At 39.6% G+C, this 24352-nt stretch overlaps 1 protein-coding gene across 1 annotated transcript in view; it reads right to left on the bottom strand.

The window, feature by feature from the left end:
• LOC132070234 (putative uncharacterized protein ENSP00000383407) overlaps window positions 1–23923 on the bottom strand; it is a 37872-nt gene extending 13949 nt beyond the window's left edge. Inside the window, exons 1-3 of the mRNA XM_059466894.1 lie at window positions 23843–23923; window positions 9471–9607; window positions 299–436 (exon numbers count right to left, since the gene is read on the bottom strand). Coding sequence (XP_059322877.1) covers window positions 299–436; window positions 9471–9494 — 162 coding nt within the window. The 5' untranslated portion in view covers window positions 9495–9607; window positions 23843–23923. The remainder of the gene's footprint in view (window positions 1–298; window positions 437–9470; window positions 9608–23842) is intronic.
• Between the last annotated feature and the right edge of the window lie 429 nt (window positions 23924–24352).

A 24352-nucleotide genomic window follows, 5' to 3' on the forward strand; every position in this document is an offset into this window, starting at 1 on the left:
AATAACTGTACCCAGAGCTTTCATATTCTGTTACTTGCAAAGAGATTCCCCTGCCCGGTGCAGCTGCACTAATCTCCCTTTGCTGTAGAGAAACTCATGACCTGCTTTTCAAGGGTGCTGGTTGTGACTGGACAGAAATCAGGTCATTGGCTACAGAGATGAGAGGTGAGCAGTGGCTCTAAAGAGTCCAAATAGCTCAAACTGGCAGATAAGCCAGCAGAAAACACACATGCCCATGTACACAGCAAGAGTTTTTTTGCAAAATGCATTGCATGCTTTGGAATGAAATGTTACTTACCAAAGACATGGACCTGTCAGGTGGCCCAGAGTTTCCCTGTGTGCTCACTGGAGTGCTAGCCTGGCTCTCAAGGGCAGCTGCATCCTTGGCTTCCTGATGCTCTGGGACAGGCTCATACAGGCTGTCCATCGAGCCCTCCTGAAATACATTTAAACCGAGATGAACACTTACAAATATATTCAATTAACTGTAATTTAAAAAGGAAGATGCTTGTGTGATCTGCATAATGGTGTGTGTTTTACCTCCCCCATCTTTTGAAATCCTTTACTTAGTTTTATTTTCTCTGAAAAGGCATATAGATGTTGATTTTAGTAAGCATCCAAATGCTGGAGTTCACAGCATCATGACTTAGACACCACAGATTGCCATGTTAAAGCTGAGGGTGCAGTAAAAATGAATACTATCTGATCAGAAGGAGTAAAACCAGGTGTAAATCTCCAACTGAACACTACATGAAAATTTCTGTGAAAACTATGAAAACCATATACCATGAAAACTTTTATATGAACCATAAAAATGTTTTCTAGCTAGTACTTCTATACAGGAAAAAAAAAAAGAAGTAAAGTTAATTTGATGCAGAAAGATAACCCCATTACTAAAAATTAGAGAGAAACAGTGCTGCCAGCACCCAGAATTTAACAGTTATGGTTTAGGTCCCCAAAATAATGATAATGGCTAGAATTAAAAATTCAATTTGCATTTAAATTTTTGAACTCTGGGTTTTAATGCACATGTAAGGTTCTTTTTATCCAATCAACAAGAATATAAACATTTTAATAGAAACTAAGATTTTCACATTTATCCCACAACTCCAAGAGATGGGATTATATGTACACACTGCCATTTCATAATTCAAGAGTTAAGTGAAAGCAGATGGCAAAACTAAAGGCACTCTAACTGATGATCCTAAATTTTAGATGTTGCCATTTTGATCTGCACTGAATATTTTCCCAATGAATTTTGATTACTAATTTTAACTGCATTAATTAAGGGATAAATCAAATTTATAGCAGCATGACTTACAGCAGAGCAACACCATTGAAATTAACATAGTATATTATTATTTAAAGGCATTTGTTCCTTTATGACAGAAGATAAACACAGATGTATGTTTGAAGTTATATTATTAATACATAAAGCTTTACAGGCAATATTTTTGACTGGTGGAGCAGCAGTTCAAAGACATGACTAATTTTTGCAAGCACAATGTTTATCAATGGATATTTATTTGCCTCAGTCTGCTAGATTCTTGATAAACTAGAATAAATATTTTGGGAGTAATATTTCATGGTGAACTTCTTGAAAATACTCAAGTTACATACTTGAGCCTATTCTAGAAACTAATGAGTTAATGCTTCCTGAGAAATTGGTGCCTAGTTTATGAAACACATGGAAGTGCTGAACATCCAGCTGAGCCTGGGTTTTGACAGCAACTGCATTTTTTTTTTATTACTGCATTTATTTTTTACCACTGTAAGTATTTTGCCATATAGCAACGATGGTTCAGATGGTTCAGCCTCCCCATCTGAAGTTGTGGATGGAGCACTTCTAGACAAAAATGATGAGTTTAAAAACTTGTTACACACTTCCAGGGTTCTGCAATGTGAAATGCAACCACAGGGAAATGTGAAATGCTCCCTCAATAGGGAATAGAGCACAACTTTGATGAAGAGATTATTTAATGAAGAGAAGGAAGCATAAAAGAACTTGTGTGAAAGGGAGAGTGTAAGAGAGCTAAAAAGGGAGAGGAAAGATGGGACAAGGAACAGTGAAAGGAGAGAGTGGTGGGGGGAGGAAAAGGGTAAGAAAATACACCAAAAGTATACAGAAAAAGATGGGAGGAGAAGGGGGGAAGAGAGGAACGATAAGAGAGGGAGGAGAGGAGGAACTAGAGAAATGGAGAAAGACCGTGTGAGGATTGATGCTTGAAACAGGGAAAACATGAGAAAGAGCTCAGGCACAAAAAAGAGAGATCTTGTGTAAGCAAGATGGAACTCAAGAGTGTGAGAAAGCTTGAGTACATAAGAAAAAGCCAGTGTGCAGGAAAAACAGCAGGTCCATGTGAAAGATGAGGGCACAAGGAGTAGGATGTGCATGAAGAATTGCCAGGGCATGAGCAAGAGGAGGCAGGCAAGTGGAGAACATGGGAAAGCACAGCTTTTGTGAGAAAGGAAAAGCAAGTGCACAAAGAGCCAGCACACAAAACAGGGAGCAAGGGGAGAAGAGAGAGAAAGGGATGGGGTAGCAAGGGAGAGACAGAATGTGTGAAAGAAGAGAAGCCATGAGTGAGAGCGGGAGAAGACAAGAAAAAAGAGCACGAGACAGAGATGTTGGATTGTGAAAAAAAAAAAGTGTATTTTATGGTTGGCATTTCACAAATATTAAAATGAATATTATATATGTTGTTTTACAAAGTAATGCTGTATTAATTTTCTCAAGTAGTGTGTAAAATATAGTTTTAGGTTTTAACGAAATGTTAAAGCAGAAACTATGCTATGCAAGATTTTTTTTTAAAGATCTTTTTTTAAAGGACCCACAGAGAGATAGCAGCCACAGGACACCTAAATCTTTCAGAGAAAGAGAATTTATTGCTCCATTATCAGGAGAAACGAACTTCTTCCCACCTTGCGCATCTCTGAAGACGCCGTCAGTATTAAGAGGAAGAAGTTGACACTGACCAGACAGAATCCTGTGTTTGAATGGAATTTATGCATCATGTATGAGCTGTATGAATATGCAACAGGTTACTGTTTTTAAGGGTTAACCCTCTGTTAACGTGTGGTTTTTTTTGGGTTTATGTTGCCCAGAAAGAGGTACCCGGATGTCCGTAACTCTTTGTTTTTATTGTCTTATATTGTCCTAATCCAAATTGTCCAAATTGTTATTACTCTAATTATATTGCTATTTCTATAACCATTTTATTACTATTAAACTTTTAAAATTTTACAAACAAGTGATTGGCTTTTTTTACATGGATGAGAAGTAAAGCTTTCCTGAGGAAGAGTGGACATAAGGGACTGGAAAGGTTGTGAGTGCAAGAGGAAGCACGGGAGTGTGTGGACAGTAAACACACGAGAAACAACAAGTGTAGGGGAAGAGCGAGCACATGAGAGAGGGAGGGCACCAAAAAGCTCAAATGCAGGGTAATGTGCAAGGGTGTGACAAAGGGAGGACATGGGCAAGAGAGCAAAAGTGTGAGAAAGGGTGTGACAAAACCCATGGTGTGTGAGGGCGTGGTTGCAGGAGACATTGCCAGCATGTGCAAGGAGGTGCTGGAAAGAGGGAGGTCACAAGAGAAGCAAAGCCACTCCCTCCAGAAAGGAGAAATAAAGAGAAATAAAGAGGGAGAAAGCACAAGGAGAAGGGCAGAGAAATGGAGTGAGAAAACAAGCACCAAGGTTTGAAAAGGGTTAAGCACAAGGTTGTGAGAAAGTGTGAGGGCACAAGAAAGGGAATGTAAGGGAAATCAAGGTGTGAGAAATGGAGGGAGCATGAGAAAGCATCCCTGCATGAAAGAAAGAGTGAGATGTGAGAAAGGATGTGTGTACAAGAGAAAAAGAAAGCAAATATGACAGTAAGGCAGAGCAAGCCCACATCAGAGGGAATGCTCACATAACAGAGAACACTCATGAGAAAAGAGGAGGGCACAGGAAGGAGATGGTGCAAGAAAGGGCAGGGTTGAAGGCAGGAGAGCACATAAAGGAAAGCAAAAAGGGCAGAGCAAGGGTGCAAGAAGAACAGCATCATGAGAAAGGGCAAGTGCTTGGGAAGGCAGTGTGCAAAGAAGCACCAGCATGCACAAGCAAGGCTACAAGAAAGTGCACATGTGAGAGAAAGGGAGAAAGACTGTGAGAAAGAGAGCATACTGGGAAATAAGGCATGCAAAAAATCAGCTAACACAAGGAAGCAAGAGTGGGGGCATGGGAAGAAGGGAATGGGAATAACATAGTGAAGAATGAGCAAGAGATGGTGTGCAAAAGAGAGATTGTTCAAGAAAGAGAAGGCATGTGCAAGAATTGCGTGTGAAGGCAGGAGACACAGTGAGAATGAGTTTGTGAGGGAAGGGGTGAGGTCACGAGAAAGGGAAAGACAGTGCAAGGCCAAAAGAAAGAGGGGTTGTGAGGACAGGGATAAGAATGAGCAGGACAGCTTGTGAGAAACAGTGAATATGTGAGAAATGGTGGGCAAGGAATCCTTGTGACAAACAGAGCTCTCAGGAAAGAAGGAGAAAGGGTGCAGGAAAGTGAGCACCAGGGCATGAGATTGAGTGGCCATGAAGTGTTAAGCAAGGGAGAAAGGGCATGGTGGTGCAGAAAAGAGAGTGAGGTCACGTGAAGAGAGAAAATGGGTGAGAGAGCAGAATCACAGGTTCTAGACAAAAAGGATGAGTTTAAAACCTTTCCAGGATTCTGCAACGTAAAATGAAACCCCTCTGCTTCTCCTCAATAGGGAATAATACATGGCATTGTTGAAGAAAGGGAGAAGCATGAAGAGAGCTCCTGTGAAAGGGAAGCATGAGAAATATATAATGGGAGAGAAAAGGCAAGGAACAGTAAAAGGAGAGAGTGGGAGAAGAATTAAAAGATAAGAAAGGGACGCAAAAGAAGATGGAATGGAGGCTTTTGTGGGCTCAGGTGAGTGCAGCCACAGGAAAGAGTGAGAACACGTGACAGAGAGGGCAAGGATGTGAGAGGGGACAACCAGGAAAGCAAGTGCAATAAAGAAAACTCACACAAAAAAAGCACAGGAGTGAGAAGGATAGCACCCAAAAAAGAGAAAATACATCTTCAGTTTTCAAAATTGTTTTCTTTGCTTGCTGGTTATATACTTCATAAATGTATGTTTTCCTGGTAGTAATTGCCTTTCTTTGAGGGCAACTCAAAGTATTTAACTGAAACTTTCTTTCTCCCTTCTATTGTATTTTATCTTAGAGTTAAATCTACTTTTATACCAAAACCTGCCAAGTCAGTAAAGTTTTTTTCATTTCATACATTAATTCTTTTAGTAGTCCTGAGCATAGTCAACATCACAGAGGAAAATGAGAGACAGCAGAATAAAATATGAGCTTAATTCTGGAGTGGTTAGCACATTTCCTTTATCTTACACAGAATAAAAAAGCTTTCTGAAGCTCTTTGCTTCAGGAGTTTCATGGGATAAAATATCCAAAATATGCTAGTTCAGATCTAGAAGAAAATAATTGCCTGTAGCTCTTCCCTTTGCATGATATTATTATCATCATGGCATGTAGAGACTAGGTTCATCAAAAGGTAAAGAAGGAGAATTTAGTAATGCAGCCAGGTTATTTTCCATTTCAGGTTTAGGGGTGGAACCCTGTCTGTGGTGGGATGATAGCAATTCAGCTAAAAGGAACAAGGGCTACATAGAGATGATTACATGGGAAGCCCTACAAATTTCAACCACTTAGATCTCTTCTAATCATGCACCACTTTAGATTAAGGTCTTTCCACATTCAGCCAATCCTTCTTTGGTAAAACACATTTTTAAGTCCAGTCCATTCCTAAGTCCCATCATGTCCCACTAGTCAGAGCAGCATTAGCACCTTTCTATGGTTTCTTTAACACAGAGGCTCCAGCTATTTCACCATTTATCCACTACATCACTTATATTAATACTCATTCTCTCTGCATTTTGCACTATAGAAACATTAGCTTTTAGTGCCAAGGGCTTTTTCAGCTTATAACATTACATGTAATACATTTTACATTGTGCTGTCAGCACATCTTTAAAACAACAATCAAAATAAAACCTAACTAGTCCAATGCTACTGAAAATCACTAAGAGGATTAGACTTTCACTCAGTACTTAACTTTACATTTTCCTAGCAAAAGTGGTGGTTAGAAAGGCACCATATGTGAAAGGAATAGACAAATGAAAAGGATCTTCTTTGGCTTAAATTCTAAGAGCAGTGCTCAACTTGAATAACTGATGTGAACAACACTGTGATTAGGAGTGTCACAGCCTTTCTCTGCTGGCTTCTTACACAGGTTTCTGCTGTGCTTTCTTATGAAAACTTTACTGAAGGGCAGGGGCTGTGAGTATTAGTGAGGATAGGTTTAACAGGTACTGTTCCAGGTGAACTGGTGCTAACCCTAGTGTGTATATCCTTGATACTGGAGAGCCTACTTAGGAAAATAATGTGGGAAAAATTCGACCTTAACTAAAGGAATTTACAGCTCAGATATATAGTTAATTGATCAGATTTGTAGGATTCTGATATTTATTAGGCAGTGTATCAAAACAGGTGGTTTAGCAGCATAATTTCTTGCAATGCATACAAAAACAGGGTTTAAAGAGTATTGTTCTGATTCAATTGTCTGACATGCTAAACACCATGAGATGGAAAAGACACTGCAAATGTAGAGTCTAAGGTTGACCTTCTAACATATCTACAAAAAAAAAAAGGGACATTTACCCTGTTGATCATTTTGTGAACAGAAAAGGGACACAAGGTTTTGAAAGCAAGTGTAATTTGCATACAAATCTCTTGAGAACAAGGCAGTGAGTCTGATGAGATAAATAATCTCAGTTGAGAAACCAAATCATTCTAAAGTCAATTCAGGACACCAAGTAATGCTGGGGAAACACCCCATGCTGGAGCACTCATACCAGGAGATCAGAGGACTCCCAAGTGGTGACAGATTGGAGTAATTCCTGTTTGCCTCACTGGGAAGGGGACAATCCAGTTCAGGCTCCAAAGCCTCATCACAATTTTCTTGTGACTATTATGTGTTTCCAGCCTCCACATCACCACTTGGTGATAGACTGGCCCATAGCACTGTGTCTCATACTAGAACTATGTCTCAGTTTTATGGACAGATATGAAAGCAAATAAATTGAAATTCAGCAGTATGAACAGATGTTCCTCTAACAACCTGGTTGTTCCACCAATTTGGATTAGCCAGAAGTCTGTTTAAACAGAATATTATTGTCATTCTCTTAGGTTGTAGATTACTTCAATCACTATACTCCACTACAGGGTAGAAAGGTATTTAAAAAGCTATAAACCAGTGTATTTTAACAGTCTATGCATGTGCACACATAAGTACACATACACACAATCTTTGCAGTCTGAAGTCTTGCCAGTCAGTCTACATGAGATAAATACTTCCATGAGAATAATATTTCTTTTGTACAGCTCTTTTTGTTCTGTCTGTCAAGAGTCTGAATTTCTCTTCCACAGTTTCAGGTTTAGCAGTTGCTCCAGATGTTCACTCAATGTAAATCAACCATGATTTCTATTCCTTGGTGGCTATTTGCATCTACTAAGCAACTCTCTCCCATAACACCTTTAAAAGTTGTCTTTGAATCCTAATTATGTTGTTGCTGTTCATTATTTCTGGCTTGACTCCATTGAAGGGAAAAATACACTTATATTGATAAATTTGTAGCCAGCCTTTCCATCGTCACAGGGTGACAGAGTAAAAGTGGCCCATGCACATACTTGGATCACCAGCTCATTTCCAAGCTAGACAATCTGAATACTGAAAGCAACTGCCCCCTGTCACAGGCACAGGGAGGACTGCACAGGGCTTTTCCTTTTATGAAACCCATTAATAATCTATAAATTATCTTTAGATGTGGATAACTTGAGAGGTGTTTTGCTGGGTGAGCACAAGATTACCAAAGCAGACGGAATGGCTCCCGTGTAAAGCTTGTAAAGAAGGGAGGTTATCTTCTTAGCAGCAATCTTTAAACAGAACTAATTATTTCATTACAGAAACTACCATGGCACCAGCTTTCACTTGTCTGAACCATCCATTATCACAGCACTCATTGTCTCTCCCATAGAAACCCTGGGTGCTGCATACCTAGTCTAACAGGGAAACTGGAACCTCTCACCTACACAATCTACCTAACATTTTATCTAAATGTTGGTTTCTCTACCAATACAAGGCTCAACACCTTTTTTAAAAGTGAACTACTTAGAAAACAAGGAGCTGCTCCAACAGAACAGTAAAATATTGATAGAACAGTTCTTTCCCAGAGAACTTCTGAAATGAGTATTTTCAAGCTGTTACAGGCTGTACCACAAAGCCATTGTTAACTTTGTACAAATACATAGGCATTCACACTAAACTATGACCAAAATTGTCACTGAGTTCCCAGAGAATTATTTTTTGAGAGGTTCTTGTCATGGATTCCTGAAATACCACTGCATTTTACTTTAAGTACAAACCAGCTTTTAATCCTTATGATCTGGAAAACACCGGGACACTGCACTAAGATAGTATTAGCAGTCAGGAGCAACGATTTACACAAAGCAGTTGCCCTATTTGAGTTTGAATATTGATTTCTATTGTTCTTTCTAAATGTATGGGAAAGATATACTAAACATCAGGACAAAAGATGAAAAATGGGCAAACGGATCTACTGTGCTGGGTTAACACAGCAAATATACTCAGCTAATTACCATTAGTAATACTGGGCATTGGTATTGGCAGATGGTTAAGCTCTTAAAACAAAAGCAGTTTCTGTGGATTTCCTATCCTGATTTACCTGTTCATTCTGAGCAGTTGCCTTGGAAAAAAAAAGAAAATTCCCCAAACCAACCAACCAAAGAAAACAAACAAACAGAAAGTGCAAAAAAGCAAAACCAACTAAAGAGGCTCTTAAATCAAGTCCTCCGTCTTTGTGCAAATATTGCCATGACTAATTTATTCCTGATTACCATCTTCTCATGTTTGGCTTAGAGAAAACTATTGCTTGAAAAGTTCTAGCAGTTCTCCCAAAATACTGAAAAAGGAAAAAAGGATACTATTATCTTGTTAAAGAAATCCCTCATGTAGAACAAATTATAACATACATATATTTAGTAATTTTATCTTACTTTGGAGGTGTTTTACTGTATTTGGATTAAATGCCTCATGACTAAATCTGCATATCTGTTTTTGCAATAGTCCCAGATAGTGGATGGCACATTTATTATATATTCTCTGCTTTATATTTTTACTGAATCATATTTTGCTACATGCAATTTCTTACACAAAACCTCCTTCGTCCAGGCTAGAGAGACTCACTGTTGTTATACAACTCTTGCACTGTTTGTGATTTAAACCCTTCATTACTTTCCATAAAAGCACACCCACCAGTTCAGTTTATAAACTCAGTAACCCACTAAAAAAAAAAAAAAAACACGTCTGTTCACACTTACCAGAGAAAAACAGAAAAGATTCATGTTGGTGTTGAGATCCACTCCAGCACCCCAAAATTCTGCTCCACAAACTCCTGCCGCACAATGCGGTTCCTTCTTGCTCTCCCAGCTGTTTGTACATTTCTCCCTGGAGATTACTGCAAGATAAAATCCCTGCAATAATCCACTGGATTCAGAGCCCATTATCAAATGAGACAGGCTTCCCCAGGCCAATACAAACTGTTTTCTGAATTAAAGAGCAGTGTTTACTAGCAAAACAAAAGCACGGTCTGAATGATTTTCATGAACTCAGAAAATGCTCTCTTGCAGGCTGTTGTTTCCATTAAAGTTTATCATCTAAGAGAAATAAAACTTTTTCTATCTGAGACTACTGGCACATACAACTAACTCCAAGGCAGATCTTCTCAATTTACTGAGATTATGAAAAGACAGAAATTCTCATGAAATGCTGGTTTCCTATACACATGAATTAATATAAAAAAAATCAGTAATTATTAGTGACTACATTATGAATGGAACCTTCTTACTTACAGATCTTGGGGAAAATAACCCCAACTTGTGAGTCACAAACAAATGATTGAAAACACCCACAACCAACCAATGAAAAATCAAGCAAAATCTCAAATTGTTCACCTGTGCTCTAAAAAACAGTTACCAAACTACTGCCTAACATGTTGATTGCTTGATGACGAAGATTAGGATTAAACCAATTTTGCTGTTTGAAAACTTGGCAAATCTGGAAAGTAAAAAAAACATTGAGAGTGGCTAAAACTGATCCATGGGTTATAGTAAGAGGTATTTTAATGTATACAGACAAGCAAACAAAGAAGAAGGGATTGTAGAGAAAAACACTAGTCTCTATCACTAACTGGTGTAAACCAGAAAAATTCCATCACCAATAGTGAAGTAGAACAGTCTAACAAAGAATTAATGCAGAAAAAGCACTGTCAGTCTCAATTTTTATAGATTATTAAATACCTGAAATTAGACAGTGTTGGGAATAATATTGCCCACCAACCCACAAATAACTTCCCATAAATTAATTTCTGACAGTTTTTATGTGAATGCTATGAAATTTGATTACATGAACAAGGAGCAATTGGTACTGAACAGAGAAGCTGAAATTCACCACTAACAGAGAGGCAGTGTCGTGTTGTGACCATGATCTTGATTTCTTTTCTTTGGGCCCACAGCTTCATATTTGTAAAGGACAGGTATCTCTTTCATCACCCCTACTTCTGACTTTCTCAGTTTTTTCTAGTAATTTTTTAGTCTGAACCTGCATGCCAGCAAATCTGAAATGTCTGTACTTTGGCAGGATAAATACATTTTAACATAAATTAGTTTCTACCATGAGCAAAACCCAAACAAGGCTCACACAAACAAACACAGGATTTTAAAAGGATAAATCCTTAATTTACATGTTTCCAATTTGCTGTGAAGTATGTAGAAGTCTTCTTGAAGGCTTTTCCCAGGCCTCCTTTCCAGTTATAATTTCAGGTTGGTTTCACATATTAGTAAAGTAGGGATGGCTGTGAAGAGCTTTATGACAAATGTTACTGTTTGGAAGAAAATTGATGAGAGATTTCTCATTTACTTCTTCTATAAACTTGAGGAATAGTACCAGATTTTGTCAATTACCACCTAGTGACACAAAAATAGACATTTGAGAGACCAAGCTTGCCACAGATGGGCTTGCATTTGCTTTATGGCTCACTTGCTAGTTTTCTTGTGAGGGAGCAAGTACTAATCCTTCCTGTGCCTCAGGTTCTCCAGCTGGAAAAACTAAACTACCAGCAGAAACCTCATGTGCAGAGCACTATGAAAGTAATGACCAAAAGCACCCTTTCCAGCTACAGAGAATTAATTGCTTTTGTTTTTTTTTAATGCCTATTTACAGTAATAGCTATCTGGAAAACTCCAGAAAGACTGGAGTACTATATAAGTTACTATAGTAAAATGAAAATTAGTAACTCTGAATCTTCCATTCAGACTGATTTAATTTCTTCATTTTGGATTGTAGCTTTAGAAGTGATTTGGCTATATACTCTGAAATATTTAGGAGAAAGTTTCTTGATTTTATACTGCAGATCCTCAAGGAAAGAATAACTACAAGGGCAGACCTTAAACTAAAGCTATTAAGTTTTCATTTTGCTTATATTTATAGACATGCAGAACAGAGAAAAATAAAGAATAACCATTAAAATAGAAAAAGCTGTACCTACAGCTACAGATACAAATATATGGCAAGGAAATTGTGTAGGAAGGCAAAAATGCACATATTACATGGTTTTAGATACTGTCAGTGGTAAAAAACTCTTCTTATGAAAAAGTAACACTTTAGATGTTTGTTATTCACTGATACAACTTTCTGTAAGGGTCAAGTTTGTTGATAGGCCTAAACTAGAGATGACATTAGACTACTAGATAAATCACAAACTGTAAGGAAACACCTACTAGAATAATTAAAATAAGAAGCAACAGATCATTATCAGGATGAATAATGTAAATAAAATACTCAGTAAGTTCATAATGCCATTTGACACCACAGCTCTGTGGAAGGAATTTGAGTTGGGGAATAATTAAAAAACAGTAACTAAATAGATCAAATTTGAAAGTGGCATCAGTGTTGTAACCTCTAAGTATATTTTATCTGTTATAAATAGTGCATTTTTCTGCAGCAGTAGCATAACAAAACAGCAAACCCATTATAACAGGGGACAGGAAAAAGTTTTTTATCAAATAGTTGAACCTTCACTTTGCAGCTTTAATCTTACATTATGGTTAGCATTTAATTCTCTTTTGTCACTGCTCCATGATTTCTGTATGCTTGGGCTCTAAATCCTAAAAAAAAAAAAGAAAAAAAACAAAAAAGGAAAAACAGAAAAAAAAAAGTCACACAAATTGAGACTTTCATATATTGAGTTTTCTATCCTGCACAATGACAGACTTCATAGCTGACATCTCAAGGCATCCTTGGCCTTTTGAGGAGACTGGATTTCAGGTATGTGTTCCCAGTAAGTAGGAATCCATAATCTAACCTGGCATACAAGCAGGAAAGGTCAAGCTATGGTGCAGGTACTCTCAACTGAGCCCTAGCTCCAGGCTCCCCTTCTAATGACAGCCACTCTACTGGTGCAGCTTCATCTGCCACTGGGAGAACTCAGCTGGGCTGTGTGGTTCACAGATTTCTTTGTGTGATGGACAAAGATAAAAAAAATGTATTAGTAGTTGTTAACTTGGACGCATTTCAGTAAATATGGAAATAATTTTTGCTCCTATTTTCTTCCTCCTCCAGTTTTTACTCTTACAGCATATCAATCCTTAATTAAATTTACATCTAGTTGTCTTCTGATCATCATTTCTTTGTCATCTGAATGTTTTCATACAGGCTGAAAACCAAAAGCAACAATGCTACTGCCTGATATAGTCTGAGTGTTAAACACGCAACTTCTTGTAGGCTGAGTGGCCACATTTCTCTAGTCACTCCATGTAAAAGGCTGAATTATTACTTTAATATCATTTCAAAGTAAACACAGCGCATTGCTATTATCTTGGTGGAAAGTGGAAGTTCAGAAATTAAGTCAGAGGCTTCCCTCTTGCTGTCCCATTTCTTTGGAGAGAAAAACTTTCAGCACTTCCTTGGAGCCAATGCCTACTCCAGACCCCACTTATTCCCTGACACATGAGGGCAATCACACTGGTGCACACTGCATAAAACCCCTGTCTCCTTTCAGGTGCTCCTGCTCATTTCCAACAGGCAGGTGACAAAGCAGTTCTGTGCAGAGCTGTGTGACCCACAACCCATGGCCAAGAGCTCCATGAGAAATCCCTGTCTGAACCTGGGAGACTTCTGCTGTAACACAAGTTAAACATTTCCTGCCATGCACATGCCCTCAAGACACTCTAAATGGTAGAAAGCTCCATTTCAGACCACAAACACAATAGAGTCTCTAAGACAGAGCTACTAACATTTGATATTCCTGAATCAGATGTTCCAATCAGTGGCTCTAAATTACATCTACTTAAGAGTTTGGAAAGGACCCATGAAGTACCAACTAAAAATCTAATTCCTTAAACGGTATTGATTTTTTTTTTTCTTTTAGAATCTCCTTCAATTTAGAGGCAGCTTCTTCATTTCCTCCTTTTACATTCAGCAGCTAATTAAAAATTGGTAAGGAAAAAGCTTCACAATCCTCCTCAACTCTGCCAAATTGCAACAGTCTGCTCCTCCTCTGAGAAGAAAACCTTACAGACGCAGGGATCAATTCAATACAGCAGCTTTTACACCTTTGCAACAAGGATTTTCAGCAGAGTTTAGCTCAGATTCTATTTTAATCTTACTCAACATAAAATGCTCTAACATTTACTTCACCCCAGAAAAATCAGGCAAATAAAGACAAGAAGAGCCAATATTCCCTAACTCAAAATCAAATAGGCAAGTAAAATGCTTTCACAGTTTCCAGGATCCAAAGGAAGCTCTGTGCATAATAAAGTCACTGGCAAAAGTCCCACCAAATTCTCTGTAATCAGAATTTCACGCACCTTCTCCTGCTAACTGATCACATTTAATCACAGCATCACAAAAGCCTAAGGTGTTTTCCATGTGATTCATTGTAACATTCAGTTATTCCTTGAGGCTAACCTTCTTTTCAGGTTAAATAACCACATTGGTCTTTCCCTTGTTCCAAAAGATTTAATTTTGTTTTTCAGAGCATTTATATTTTAATGAAAGGAAAAACTGCATCTCTGTTCTAGAGATGAAATGCATATTTCCTAAACAGGAGGGCCAAATCCCCTGCTCTATAATTTACAGAAACTCAATGAATCACCCCCACACATTCTTTATTGCTATCTAGCACTATACTGCAATTTAGAGTGAAAACTGCTAACTTCTATCATCAGGTCAATTTATGTATTATCAGACAAAACTGATGTCTACAGTGAATTATGGGTATAGGAGTCATTATCTTCCCAGAGCACCTTGAAAACGAGATGTCTAATCTCAGTAATGTAAGTTTCCTGGTTAAATAAATCCCTCGTGTTTAGTAATTCTATGCATTTATAGAAAAGATGTCACCCCCCACACACCTCCTCAGACTTTAAAAAAACATTTTAAATCCTCAAGGGGATTTGAATCTTCACTAAACAGAATTGATTTCTGTACTTACTACTTAGTATTCTTAATCACACAGTTCACACATTTTTGTTATGTAATGGACTGGGAAATTCAAAGAACTGGCCTGTTTTGCAAACATTTAGTTTTCCATCACCCTACTTACCTTTTACTTTGATGGATTTTTTTTTTTTTTTTAATATCAAGATGACAGCACCCTGCTGGAAAGAGCTCCAAACAATCAGTGCTGCCATTTAAGTCTGAAGCCACCCAGGCCTGGTGGGAGCAGTTGGAACAGAATTTGGAAAGGCTAGCAGAGTTTTTCCAATCCACTCTGCAAGAAAGATTACCTCTCCACTCTTGCCTATGAGAATTCAGGTTAAGGCCTGTAGTCATCTATTTCTTCCTTGAGAGCATGATCCAGAGCTAAATGAAGCCAAGAAGAATCCATCTATTGATCTTAGCATTTCTGGCAATTTAATTCAGGGTTCCCCTAGCAATTTATACATTATGTAGGACACAGCCTGAGGGTGGGGGGGCAGGACAGTGGGACTGAGTTCACCCTCAGCAGATTTGCTGAGGAAATCAAGATGTGGGGAGCTGTGAACACGCTGGAGGGAAGGGATGCCATCCACATGGGCCTTGGCCAGCTCAAGTGGTGAATCTGTGTGAACCTCATGAAATTCAACAAAACCAAAAGGTTCTACACCTGGATCGAGGTAATCCCAAGCACAAAGACAGGCTGGGAGGAGAATGGACCCAGAGCAGCCCTGGGAGAAGGCCCTGGGGGTGCTGTGGGTGAGAGGCTGGCCCTGGCCTGGCCATTGGGAGCCCAGAGCCCCCCGTGTGCTGGGCTCACCCAGAGCCCGTGGGCAGCAGGGCAGGGAGGGGATTCTGCCCCTCTGCCCCCTGTGCTGAGAGCCCACCTGCAGGGCTGCATCCAGCTCTGGGCTCCCAGCACAGCAAGGACAGGGACCTGCTGCAGCCAGCCCAGAGCAGGCACCGAGGGCATCTGAGGGATGGAGCAGCTCTGCTGGGAAGAAAGGCTGAGAGAACTGGGGTTGTTCTGCCTAGAGAAGAAAAAGTTCTGAGGAGACCTTACAGCACCTTCCAGTACCTGAAGGGAGCCTACAGACAGGCAGAGAGATTACAAGAGCCTAGAATGACAGGACAAGGGGAAATGGCTTCAAACTAACAGAGAGTAGGTTTAAAGTCACTGTTAGGAAGAAAATCTTCCCTGTGAGGGTGGTGAGGCTCTGGCACAGATTGCCCAGAAGAAACTATGGCTGCCCCATCCCTGAGAGTGTTCAAGGCCAGGCTGGATGGGGCCCTGAGCAACCTGGGATAGGGGAAAGTACCCCTGCCCATGGCAGAGGGGTTGCAAGGAGATGATCCCTTCCAACCCAAACCACTCTGTGATTCTATGATTATGAGTCTATCCTAACTTGCCCCCAGTCTATCCTAACTTTCCCCCAGTTCCTGTGGCCACAGACACCTATTCCTGTTCCCAAGCACTGCCTTATCCTCAGGACATAGCCACAGATGGCTGCTGACAGCACCACGCTCTGAGAGAAACAGGAGCCAGCTGCTTCTCACAGCCCACCCTCCACCCCTACATCTCCAGGAGTAGCCTCTCAGCACAATGTACTATTTTGTCCATACCACCCTATTTTCTGCTGTTTTTAGGGCTGGACCTGGCTTTTAGCCAGCCAGTTCAGCTTGCATCTGCCTAAATTTGTACACCCAACACAAAATTATTCTTCTGTCCTCAGGAATCTTCCCCAACACTCTTTAACACGCTCATCAAATCAGGAGGAACTCACTAGCAGACAGTGAGGCTGCAGCAGTATCTAAAATAAAAGTAAATAAATAAAGCCTAACAATTATACTGGTAAGCTCCTGTCTCATGCTCTCATTTTCTTATTAGGTTTCTGTGAGACTCCCCATTTTGGAAACCAAATTAGCAACTCAGAAATTCTCCACTTAGTTTTCACTTACCTATCCCATGGATTCTTAGCTGATTTAGATATGTATTCTTTTATATATTGTTCCCAACAAATTCTGCTGTACAAGAAACACATTTTGATCACACCAATTCTAACGTAGATTCAGGAGCTGTATAAAACCATTTTTTGATAAAAAAGACAATTCCTTGATACAGTTTGAGAAGATCAGCAGTCTATAGCAGTTCTACATTAAAGAGTACAACAATGCAACAGTTGCTGTTGTGTCAAATAAAGCTTTTCTCTAACACTCTGCAACTTGGGAATCAAACTCTACTCAGAAAAATCCATTGAGATTCCAATATTCTAAACGACTTCTGAAGTGCAAGTAATAATGCATCCAAGAAGTACCAAATTTGCTTGGAAGACAACAGTCCAAACACTGAAGGGCTGCAAATATAGTCGTGAGCTGGAATAGCCCACATAAAATAGTTCACGCTTCAGCAAGTAATGAATGCTGCCCACAGAGCACTTCTTCCCATCTTGCTGTTTTACTCAGCTTAACAGCTCCACGCTGTTTGGATGGAACATTGATATTCATGGAATTTGCTCTGGATAGATCCTGAGCTGGTGGCTATCAGCAAAGCTTGATATTTCTCCTCTGGGCTGTGCCAGCTGATCTGGTGTCCCCAAGCAGTCACACCCAGGTAGCTAATCCTTAGGACAGGGCTGCTTTTTAGAGGCAAGGAGGCATCAACTGACACAGTGGCAATTTGAGCTGTTTACATCCCTGTGCATGTGATTGCAGAGCCTCCAGCTTGGAGTGTCCTCTTTTTTGACTATCCACAACCCTGCTACACTGTCTTACTGCCTCCCCATGTGTTATAGCACTTGCCATCACTTCTACAAACATACTGTGCCATGTGAGAGATAAACTGTATTTGCCTTTTATGGCCCCTTTAAAAAATGGCAGTTCTCATGCCCAATGGCAACTCATGACTTCATGTACCTCCAAAACAGGACCCATCTGTACCAGCTATTGCAGGCTATTATTAAGATAATCAAATATGCAGAAGATCCATATTTGGGGAAGAAGTTCTTACACTACTGTCAGGACATGTTGTAAGAACAACACATGGCTGGTGTGTTCTAAAATATTTAGGGAAAACAAAATTTAAATTTGATTATCACATCCCATCAGTAAAAAAAAAAAAAAAAAAAAAAAATCCATCGGCTACACACTGTCTGCACCAGTCACATTAAACCAGGCTTATACAGTGGGAACAGTAGATGCCATCTGCAGCCCTAGAATAATCTTGGCTGCACACCAGCACATATTCATTTCTGTGGAGAACAGCCTTGCTTGCTATAGCTGAGTCCTCATGGTACCTCAGATGGCCAAATTGTCTCAGAGCTAGTAACTGGATATTATCACTCTTTTCATCATCCTGGTTAAACAAGATGCTTGGAATTGGCAGTTCCAGAAACTTTATAAAGGTTGAGCAGGGTAACCTTTCTTGCCCCCATGCCCTGATTTAGCAGAGCATGATTACCTCAGGCAACTGACGAAAAGCCTGTGATGGATAACTTAAACTGGAACATACATTAAAAAAAAAAAGTATACAAAAACCATCAAACAATACAACAAAAAACCTGCTGCTGAGGAAATGTCAGTATTTTTCTACATTAAGTAGAACAGTCTTTCAGCAGGACAATTAACATCACTCTAATGAATTACAGATGGATTGAGAGGGGGAACAGGGAAAAAACCCAAGGCAGTATTTCTGTATTTAAATAGGAATTTCTACCTGGATAGGCCAACTTCTTTTAATTTATGAGAGCAAGGAACAGTTGGGACAGTTCTTGAGGCATCCAGCAATCTGCAAAAAGGGTGTGGACAACTGGCACAGTTACAGTTCAAAGGCTTGTACATCAAAGAGGGACCCATTCCCCTGTGACTCTCCCTGCTCTTATTTCACTCAAATTCTTCAAAGTGGGATTCAGTGGGATAGATTACTGGGTTTTTTTATCCTGGATAAGCATGGAATAGCCAAGATTTACTCTAACTCTATTGAATCCACATGTAGCTCAAAAACCCTGCTACCCTAAAACCACCAAAAGTCAAACACTGCTGTATGCAGAAAGAAATGTTCACAAATAAACTCCAAATATCCATCAGGAAAAGCTTATTGAATCACACAGGTATTGGTTTAGTGCTACAAACATCTAGAAGCAGTTTTACCCAGGATAGTGGGTGGGAGGGACTCCAGAGGTTGCCCTGCTGGCCATCCTCTCCCACCTTCATTACAAGCACTCACATGGTACCAGTAGCATCAGATCTAAAACTTGACAATCTTTAGCAGAGTTATCCTTTCAGCAGCCCCATGGCAGGGAATGTAGCACTACACCAATGTTGTCATACAGCTGAGTTTATTGTCTGTACTACTAAAAACCAAAATCGTATACATGTCACCTAGCAGTCAGTGATGAAGGAATGCCTGAAGTCAAAATGCTGATTTTCAAATCTGTGGTTTCAGTTGCTTCCTCACTCTTAAGATGCTTAGTGATACTTAGAAATGTAAAGTCTATCTGTGCAAAAATTCAGACACTCTAGATTTCTTGACAATATTTAGCAGCTAGACAGCTACCCTACATTTAAGCTAAATCAGGATCTCTAATTTATGCATTCATGTTCCTATGGTATCTCTGCAATTAATCTGACTGCTTTCTTCAGAGCAGCCTTACCCAAGCAATCTTTGCAGAGAATAAGGGTAGAGGAGTGGACAGAACTCTACCCTTCCTGCTGCAACCCACCAGTCACAGCATCCCTTATCTCTAGGGTTCAAATTTTCTTCTTGCTTTCTGTTCCCTTCATGTGATTCCACCACACCAGGTGACTTTCTCCTTCTCCAGAGCCTTGAATCAGCTGTTCTGCTTTATGCAGATTAATTAGACACCAGTGGAGCTAAGGAGAGGTGTGTATAAATGTGTAAGAGCTTGAGCATGACTTTTTGGCCTGGTTGCCAGAGCAGTCATCACTTGACAGAGGATACAAGTGAATTCCCCAGTCAGAGCTCCAAGAACAAATATTGATTTCACTCAAGCAGAAATGAAAATTGTTGCAGCAAGTAAAATAGAATGTTTTGGAGGACTGGCTATGTGTGCTCAGGAAGAAATCAGAAGAAAACCAAAATTTGAACCACAAACCAGATTTGTGTACTAAGCATCCAGCAAAGATACTTGTTCATCCTCTGAATGAAACTGGAAACAGTCTAATTCTGCAGTTAGTTTGTAAACTGTGCAGTATATCTAGTACAATTGCCAATCTTTTTTTCTTTATTACTTTTATGTGACCTCTTGAGGAGCAAAGGCTGGCATGCATCTTACTGTGTCATCTCCCTCTGCTCACCACTGCATTCCTTCCTCCAGGAGGGAAACAGTGAGGGTGAGGAAGGAGCCATTCCAAAAAGACAGTGGCAAAGCCAAATGCTATGGGCTGATTTTTAGTAGCTTGCTGCTGTGTGTAGCACTAACCACAGGCTTAGTGCTACACACAATCAGTCCATTTTGTCACCAGTGTCTTGCTGGAAAAACCCAGTTGGATTGAGTTGGACACAGGGAATCTTATTTAAAAGAAAATGATGGCACCATATGAAAACTGAATAGGAGAAGATAAATGGGTGTGCACATATCCTAGCCTGGAAACTTCCACTGCTTCTGCAAGTGGTGTCAGCCACAGCCACAAGTTTGGCTGGGTGTAGTTTACACTTCCTTAAAAAAAGCATATTATTTATCTCACAGACACCAAGAAAGGCATAATATATTATTAAGGGATTAGGTAGTCAAAAAGAAAAAAACACAATGTGAGGGCTGGAATTACATTTCTGAATATGACTAATAAAAATTTCAGACACTGCTGGAGATGGGATACTCATCTGTTCTTCACCAAACATCTGAGTGCAATGTGTGATCTGCTTGTGTGATCTTAAGTACTCTGGAGATGTTTTCCCATTTTCAAATGGTATCCTACATCTCCATGTTACCTGTGGGTTTTGTACTAATTGTAGTAGCAGAAGATAAAGCCCAGCCTACAAAAAGAAACTGGGAGCAGACATTAATAGAACAAAAGCTAGGAGAAGAGAAATAGATCTGCAGCAAGAGTTTTCAGTGGAAACTGAGACAAAAATACCATGTAAAAAGAGATTCAATGCAGGTCAAGGCTTTCATGCAGAAATCCTGCAGAATTTGACAGAAAGATGTAATGGAAAAATTTTCAATCAACTTACCACTTTCAGGATTATATGCATTCTCTTGAGGCAGAGAAATCTTTGTGCATACCTATCTATCTAAATACGTATGTGCATATATATACACATACCCTGGGTTCCATAAACTGGTTTGTGACAACATCTAGAAAACCTGCAAGTACAGACCTTTTCTTTCTTTCTTTAAATTAAAATACACATGTCATATTAATGGGCTTCTGTTTACAAACTTAAGAACTACTCTGCAATGACATCTTTACAGAAAAAACACAATACCCTTGCCACTTGAGCATTACAACTTTGGATTTGTAGAAACTCAAAAATCATTGAAAAACTACTGCAGTCATAAAATTCTGCTAATTCCAAATGCACAGATTAAGCAGAAGTGTCTAGAAAAATTGCCAAAGTATCCAAGTGAAAACAAACATGAGGGATATATAATTACAAGGGACAACAAAACTTTGGTTGTTATCTCTTGCATGTGTTGGTATTATCAGCTGAATCTTTGGGTAGCTCTGATCCAAAGGCTGCTAAATGTTAATGAGTGTATTCCTTCTGATTTTAATAAGTTCTCAACTAAATCCTAAACCATTTTAGTTGTGTGATGTGAAGAATGGTGTATGAACATAAACTTTGCATGGCATTAAGTATTAAAACTAGTGTCTCATTATTCTTTATTTTTAATGTAGCAAAAATAGCCTTTTCAGAAACAAGGACTCCAGATAAATTTTTCAGCAGTGCTTTTCTTGAGTCCACGCACTTAGGCTTTGGCTTAGATGTAAGGTGAAGCAATTAATTTCCTCTGTTTGGCAGGTGAACAAAACTCTTGCAATGCAACTTTGACTTTCATTTTAGTTGCAGTCTGTTATTGCTAATGAAAAAAAATTCTTCCTAGTTTTTCTACTGTATCAGCTGGATAAATTGTTAACACTTAAGAACTCCCCAGGCAGTAATGAATGACACAGTTTTCTGTGTTATCCCAGATAAAGTTTAGGATATGGAAAGCAGCTTAATCCTCTTTCTATACTCTCCCATCTGTGCTTTAGAGGCACCACAGTAAATTACTACATACTGAAGCACTGCTTCAGATGCAATTTCATATTTTCAAAGCTGAGATAATTTTACTCCACAGTGTATTTTTTAATCTTGGTAAAAAATAAGTAAAATGTCTAAGGAAGCCAGGTCAGATAAAACTCTTGAATTTAAGAGATGGATGGTAGTTTTCAAAGTAAAACTTTTATAAGGGTTACTTAGAATACAGAATTAAACCAAACAAATTACTTTGTTTACAGAAAATTTGCAATGCGAAGTGTTAAGATTTAACTCAATTGTAATCTGCTGTTAATTATAAGACAGGAATAGTAGCTGACAAATATGGCTTGAGGCACTCTTTATTGTAACTTAAACACGCTATTGCCTGTGTCTAATGTCTTTGATCCTGCTTTCACTTTGCAGAATGATTTTACTTGGTACACTTTTGCCATTAACCTGCTCAGTCACAGTTAGGGCTCATTTCTTTCTCCATGAGGAAAGCTTAAGTTTTGTGTTGGATTTCTCCATGTTTTATCAGATGTGCCTTTTGCTGCTGTCTAATCATTAAGGATAAAGGGACTGATTTACTATCTATTGGAGTAAATTGACTGACTCAGTTCAGAGGCTGAGCATAAGCAGCTGCTCCAAGTCTAGAAGTGAATGCAGTGAGAGATATTTTATAAACTTCTCTATCTTGCTTTTTTCTCTATCCACATAAAACACCACACTTAGTAAAACTGAAAAAATCTAGTCAGTTCAGTGTCTTGCTCAGGTCACCATATGGTTGTAGAACAGCTGGTTCATGTTAAACCTCCACAAAATTGAGATTATACTTAGAAGAAGCAGCAGATACTTTGAAGAATCTGCAGCCACAGTGCAGCATCTAAAGCAGCCTGCCACAAATCATCACTCTGATAGAGAAAGAGTTCCTCTGTAACCCTTTGTTACTTTGAGTTTCAAAAGATCATCTTACTCCGTCTCCTATGTCCTGGGACTAACCTGAAGAAGAGAGGCCATCCCACCTGGTGACCTAAACCCAGCTAAGCAAACATCTGCCACCCTACAACCGGATTATGGCAATCCGGCACTTTCGCTAAAACCTGTCAATTGCTTCTAAGACCAAAAGATGTCAGACCTGAGTTTAATCTCCTAATTCTGGGTGGGGAAAAGGGACCGTGGATTTTTCTGTGGGGGCAGGCAATCCAGCTCTGCAGAGAGTACCTTGCTGACATTGAAACAACGCTGCTTCCCCCTGCCTATGCCCAGAAGAAACTCCTATTTTTGTTCTATTTTCTTTAGCCCCATGCCAAGTGCTGGCTGCTGGGATTGCAGGGGAACGGGGCCCCATCTCCGTCACCTGACCCACACACATCTGCTCCTCCAGCGTGGTGTGGGGTGGGTGGTGAGCAAAGGGCACCTGAGTGGGCAAACCTGGATTTGTGCTCACCAGTGGGAGAAGTGACACATGGAGTCAAAAGCAGCTTGGTAATGATGAAGAGCTACCCATCGGGGCTAAATTGTAATTGTATATTGTTGAAGTAATAGTGAAGTGGCACAGCTATGCTACTGTAAAGATGGAAATTTCAGCAAGCCCTTGAGAAAATAACAATACCTGAATATAAGGCATTCGTGTGGTCTTAACTTGGCCCCTTTGGGTACCTGGTGTGACGTTATCAATAAAGACAGTAATGCAAGGGATCATGTAGGAGAAGCAGGGACAGGGTCTAAACCCTGCCTCTGGGAGGGAAGGAAAGCTCACTTCACAGGTGGTGCCTCAAGAGGCAGGAGAATGGGTTACCTTGAGCCTGAGAAGGTTGAGGGACCTGCTGGCAACATCCTCCCCCCACTTCCCTCCTTTCTCCCTACACTTTCCTTGGGAACCCCAAACCAGCCCCAGGGTCTGCCTCCCACACAACCCTGATCCCCAGGGACAGCATTCAGCCCCCTCTGTGCCCTGGGGACAGCAGGTGCACCAAAAAAAAGGAGAAGGACCTGGCTAATCTTGTGCAGTTTTACCTGAACATCGGCTCACAAAATTAAACAGCAGATGCTTCCCAAGGGCACGACACGGAGAGGCCTCCTTGAAGTAGGGGAACAGCTTAAACCTTCCAGCTAAGGCTGACAGATTTTCTGATAACAGAAAATGAAGCAATCTAAAAATATGCTCTTCCAGCTACCCCTACAATCAGTTACAGGTAGATCATAGCATATTTCATAAATGTCAAAGCAAGCTGTCCTGACATCATTAGTCCTTTATTTTAGACACTGATAGAAAGAGATAAGCTAATTATTTATGAGTATTCAAAGGACAAACGAAGCACAGAAGCAGATTGATAGGAACACTCTTAATAACCTGATCCAAAGATAATTCACGATTTCCAGTTGTTTGGGGTTTTTTTAAGCTTTTTGTGGCTATGATACCTCTTGACTACATGTTTTTTATTGTAGTGCTGTAGGCAGTAATGATATACAATAATGAGGTATAAAAACAGAAAGCACGCAGGCTAAAAATTAGTCAGATTTATA

The sequence above is a fragment of the Ammospiza nelsoni genome, chromosome 2, assembly GCF_027579445.1.
Source record: "Ammospiza nelsoni isolate bAmmNel1 chromosome 2, bAmmNel1.pri, whole genome shotgun sequence".
Classification (NCBI taxonomy): Eukaryota; Metazoa; Chordata; class Aves; order Passeriformes; family Passerellidae; genus Ammospiza; species Ammospiza nelsoni.